Source organism: Mandrillus leucophaeus, unplaced genomic scaffold, assembly GCF_000951045.1.
Source record: "Mandrillus leucophaeus isolate KB7577 unplaced genomic scaffold, Mleu.le_1.0 Scaffold20, whole genome shotgun sequence".
Lineage (NCBI taxonomy): Eukaryota > Metazoa > Chordata > Mammalia > Primates > Cercopithecidae > Mandrillus > Mandrillus leucophaeus.
In genome coordinates this window covers 3,431,472-3,436,141 of record NW_012102032.1, presented here as the reverse complement: position 1 = coordinate 3,436,141, position 4,670 = coordinate 3,431,472, and the positions used below count along the sequence as shown (strand labels likewise).

Here is a 4,670-nt window from a genome sequence, read left to right as displayed (position 1 = left end):
CCCGCCTCGGCCTCCCAAAGTGCTGGGATTACAGGCGTGAGCCAGCGCACCCGGCCTAATTTTTGTATTTTTAGTAGAGACGGGGTTTCACTGTGTTGGCTGGGCTGGTCTCAAACTCCTGACCTCAAGTGATCCACCCACCTCGGCCTCCCAAAGTGCTAGGATTACAGGCTTGAGCCATTGTGCCTAGCCCAGAGTTTTATTTTTTTTTATTTTTTATTTTTTCTGAGACAGAATCTCACTCTTGTTGCCCAGGCTGGAGTGCAATGGTGCGATCTAGGCTCACTGCAACCTCTGCCTCCCGAGTTCAAGCGATTCTTCTGCCTCAGCCTCCCAAGTAGCTGGGATTAAAGGCGCCCGCCACCATGCCCAGCTAATTATTTTTAGTAGAGACGGGGTTTCACCATGTTGGCCAGGCAGGTCTCAAATCCTGACCTCAGGTGATCCACCCCTCTTGGCCTCCCATAGTGCTGGGATTACAGGTGTGAGTCACCACACCTGGCCCGAGAAGCAGAGTTTTACAACGTTTTATTTTAAAACATATGTGGATAGTTATGGAGTAAAATGCAAAATTTTGAGGGAAAAAAAAAAAAAAAGCCCAGGACCTTTCACATAAATGATTGAGCTCAGTGTGAGCTACTTCACTTATGGACCCTAGGGGTAGTACATGAAAAGGTTTGAGAACTTATTTTTTTGTTGTTGAGATGGGGTCTCGCCTCAGCCTCCTGGTGTGGTGGACTACAGGCATGCACTACCATGCTTGTAGTATCAACTAGTGATTAATTTTTTTTTAATTTTTTGTAGAGACAGGGTCTCACAGTGTTGCCCAGGCTGGTCTCAGACTAGTCTTGAACTCCTGGCCTCAAGCAATTCTCCTGCCTCAGCCTCCCAAAGTGCTGGGTTTACAGATAGATGGGATTCGCTGTGCCAGCCATGAGAACTTCATGAGGGAACTATTCAGTGGGATAGTTGGAAAATTGGGGTTACCCTTCTGGACATCTTCAGGAATGCTGTTGAAGCAAGTGGAGAAAAACCAGGTCACCCTGACTATTCCACAAATCAGCAAAGAGAAGTTTCAGAAGCCTCCCCTTCAATACTAAGAAAAGAGAGGGGGGATCCAGCAGGACCTCTGCTCACATTGAAAATAGCAGGTCTGGGTTGATGCCTGTAATCCTAGCACCTTGAGAGGCTGAGATGGGCAGATCACTTGAGCCCAGAAGTTCTAGACCAGCCTGGGCAACAAGGCAAAAGCATCGCTACAAAAAACAAAGAAACAAACAAACAAACAAACAAAAAACACAAAAATTAGCCAGACATGGTGGCTTACGCCTATAGTCCCAGCTATTTGGAAAGCTGAGGCAGGAGATTCACCTGAGCCCATGGAGGTCGAGGATGCAATGAGCTGTGATCATGCTACTGTACTGCATTTGGCAACAGAGTGAGACTCTATCTCAAAAAAAAAAAAAAAAAAAAAAAAGCAGGTCTGGGTCCCTAGATTAGGAGCCAAACACCAGAAAAGGTTCTGTTTGTGTATGGGTTTTTGTTCATTGGTTCTTTGGTTTGTTTCCTCAGACCAAATTCACATGGCATGTTTGTTGGTTCTTTTGAAGACTGCTTCAGCCATTGAGCCACGTCTGCCTGTATTCTTCAGCAAGAAAACCCTGGAAAAAGGGCACCAAGTGGAAGTAAGGAGCAAGGAAGGGGACAGCTGTGAACACTGGTCTCCTCAGTCAACCACAGGTGTCAGAGAACTCAATGGATGGAGCAGATTTGAAGGAAAGGAATCAGGCAGAATCAAAGGTGGGTGACTTCAGAGAAACCTTAGGAGCCTAGCAGTAGCAGTTGGATGCGCTTGTGGTTGCTTCCCCAGCACAAAACAAAACAAAGCAAAACATCCTCAAAATAAGAATTTAACACCTCTCTTGACTGCACTGCTAGAGAACATCTAATTTCTATATTTAATTTCTGGATTTCCCCAAGGACTCATTCATAGCTTTATGACATTCCTTTTTCTCTGAACGCTGTTCAGAAATGTGTACCAAGGTGCATCTGCCATCTCAATATGGTGCTTACCTTTCTTAAGAATTTTCTTCACTTTCAGATAGTTCCCTTGTTTGACATACTCATGAAGCTGAGCTTCCAGGGAGTCATTTCTTAAGGTACCAAGTTGAACAGGACAGGGGAGTGGAAGAGGAATAGCCCGAGACATCCTGTTCCAAAAGAGAGCAGTATGCTTATTTTAACTGAACCAGAAATGCAAGGAAACAACTTAATTCTTTCACATTTAGAAACCTGTACAGCCACCCTCATTAATAATGAAGATTAGGGAACAATTATTGAAACTCTGAATTAATGTTTTTCCTCAGTGTTATCGCTGAAATTAAAGAACTTGAATATACTGTTGAATATAGGAATGATGAGAAGAGACAAGTAAAAATATATATATTTGAATATACTTTATATGGTTTGGCTCTATGTCCCCACCCAAATCTCACCTTGAATTGTAGTTCCCATAATCCCCACAAGTCATGGGAGGGACCCAGTGGGAGGTAATTTAATCATGGGGGTGGTTACCCTCATGCTGTTCTTGTGACCAGTGAGTGAGTTCTCATGAGATCTGATGGTTTTAAAAGGGTTTTTTCCCTCTTTTACTCAGTACTTCTCCTTCCTGCCATCACGTGAAGAAGGACATGTTTGCTTCCCATCTGCCATGATTGTAAGTTTCCTGAGGCCTCCCCAGCCCTGCAGAACTATGAGTCAATTAAACCTCTTTTCTTTATAAATTACTCAGTCTTGGGTATGTATTTATTAGCAGCACAAGAACAGACGAATACAATATTTGTCACTAATTCCCAGGACTGAAAAAGTGAGGACTTCTAGGAAGTAAAATTCTAAATACATGTGTTTATTGTGTCATTAAGATAACTTGGAGAGTATTGACTTTGAAAGGTTAGAACACAAATGCAGTCATTATGTAAAGCTAGATAGTATAACATAGTGGTTTAGGTTCATAGTTCAGACTCTGAAACTGTCTTGGCTCTGTCACCTCCCTGTGTGATCTTGGAGGAATTATTTAACATTGATAGGCCTCAATTTCTTCATCTGTAACATGGGAATAATAATAACCAGAGGGTTGCTGAGAGTTTCAGTTTCTTTTTTTGTGTATGTGACGGAGTCTCACTCTGTCGTCAGGCTGGAGTGCAGTGGCGCAATCTTGGCTCACTGTAACCTCTGCCTCCTGGGTTCAAGCGATGCTCCTGCCTCAGCCTCCTGAGTAGCTGGGACTACAGGTGCGCGCCACCATGCCCGGCTAATTTTTTGTATTTTTAGTAGAGATGAGGTTTGACCATGTTGGACAGGATGGTCTTGATCTCTTGACCTTGTGATCCGCCTGCCTTAGCCTCCCAAAGTGTTGGGATTACAGATGTGAGCCACTGCGCCCAGCCTGAGAGTTTCAAAGGAGCTAATTTGTGTGCAGTGCTTAGCATAGTACCTGGCACCAAACAAGTTCACTGTAGTTGTTAGCTGTTACTGTGCATAAGACCCATGCAGAGAAATTTTAATTTTCCATACGTGGCAGCCACATCTGACCATCATTCTTACAATCAAGTGTCTGTGGTGTACCTACTGGTATGGTTTGAATGTGTCCCCCAAAATCCATATGTTGAAAACTTGATCCCCAATATGGAGGTGTTGGGAGGTAGAACCTTTAAGATGTGTTTAGGTCATGCGGGCACCACCCTCATGAATGGATTAGTGCTATTGTCATTATAAAGGAAGTAGGTCGTTATGGCAGGAGTGGGTTCCTTATAAAATGATGAGTTTGGGAGACATTTGAGGTTTCTTTCCATCTCCTTGTTCTGCGATCCTATGATTAAACCTTTTTCTCTGCTGCAACCCAGTGTCTCACTACACTGATTTGCCACGTGGGATTACAATTTAACAGTGATCCTATGAAAAGATGCCCTTTGTGGGCATTTAACCATGGCTCAGTGACCCCTTTGTGGCAGTCCAGGTTTCCATAAGCAGCCAGAACAATCTGGTTCCACCAACCCTTTACTATAATTTTGATGAATGCATATGTTAAACATTAAAGAACTGGAGAAACTGGTGCCTGAGTACAAGGGCTGGAATGCAAAAACAAACCCATTAAGACACCATCTGGCCTTTCTCAGGTCCTAAAGTCTGATCAAATAATAATAGCATTTTTACACATACACCTTGTACCAGGGAACCACTTAAGATTAAGAAACTTTCCAAGACTCTAGAGAAAGCTTTTCAGACCCTAGATCCTAGTTAAAGATTAGATATAGGCCTGGTGTGGTGGCTCATGCCTATAATCCCAGCACTTTGGGAGGCCGAGGCGGGCGGATCACGAGATCAGGAAATCGAGACCATCCTTGCTGACACGGTGAAACTCCGTCTCTACTAAAAATATATATAAAAAATAATTAGCCAGGCGTGGTGGCAGGCACCTGTAGTCCCAGCTACTTAGGAGATTGAGGCAGGAGAATGGCCTGAACCCGGGAGGCGGAGCTTGCAGTGAGCCGTGATCGTGCCACTGCACTCCAGCCTGGGAGACAGAGCGAGACTCCGTCTCAAAAAAAAAAAAAAAAGATTCGATATAGATTGAATGAAACATCCCACCTTGTAGGTGCACTCCCGCATAT

General features: G+C 43.9%; 1 protein-coding gene across 3 annotated transcripts in view; it reads right to left on the bottom strand.

Annotated features, from left to right (window-relative positions):
- Positions 1-4,670, bottom strand: part of TEX14 (testis expressed 14) — a 161,482-nt gene that overhangs the window by 118,838 nt on the left and 37,974 nt on the right. For all 3 annotated transcript variants that reach the window (XM_011979186.1, XM_011979187.1, XM_011979188.1), the window contains exon 2: positions 2,074-2,210. In XM_011979186.1, coding sequence (XP_011834576.1) covers positions 2,074-2,209 — 136 coding nt within the window. In that variant the 5' untranslated portion in view covers position 2,210. The remainder of the gene's footprint in view (positions 1-2,073; positions 2,211-4,670) is intronic.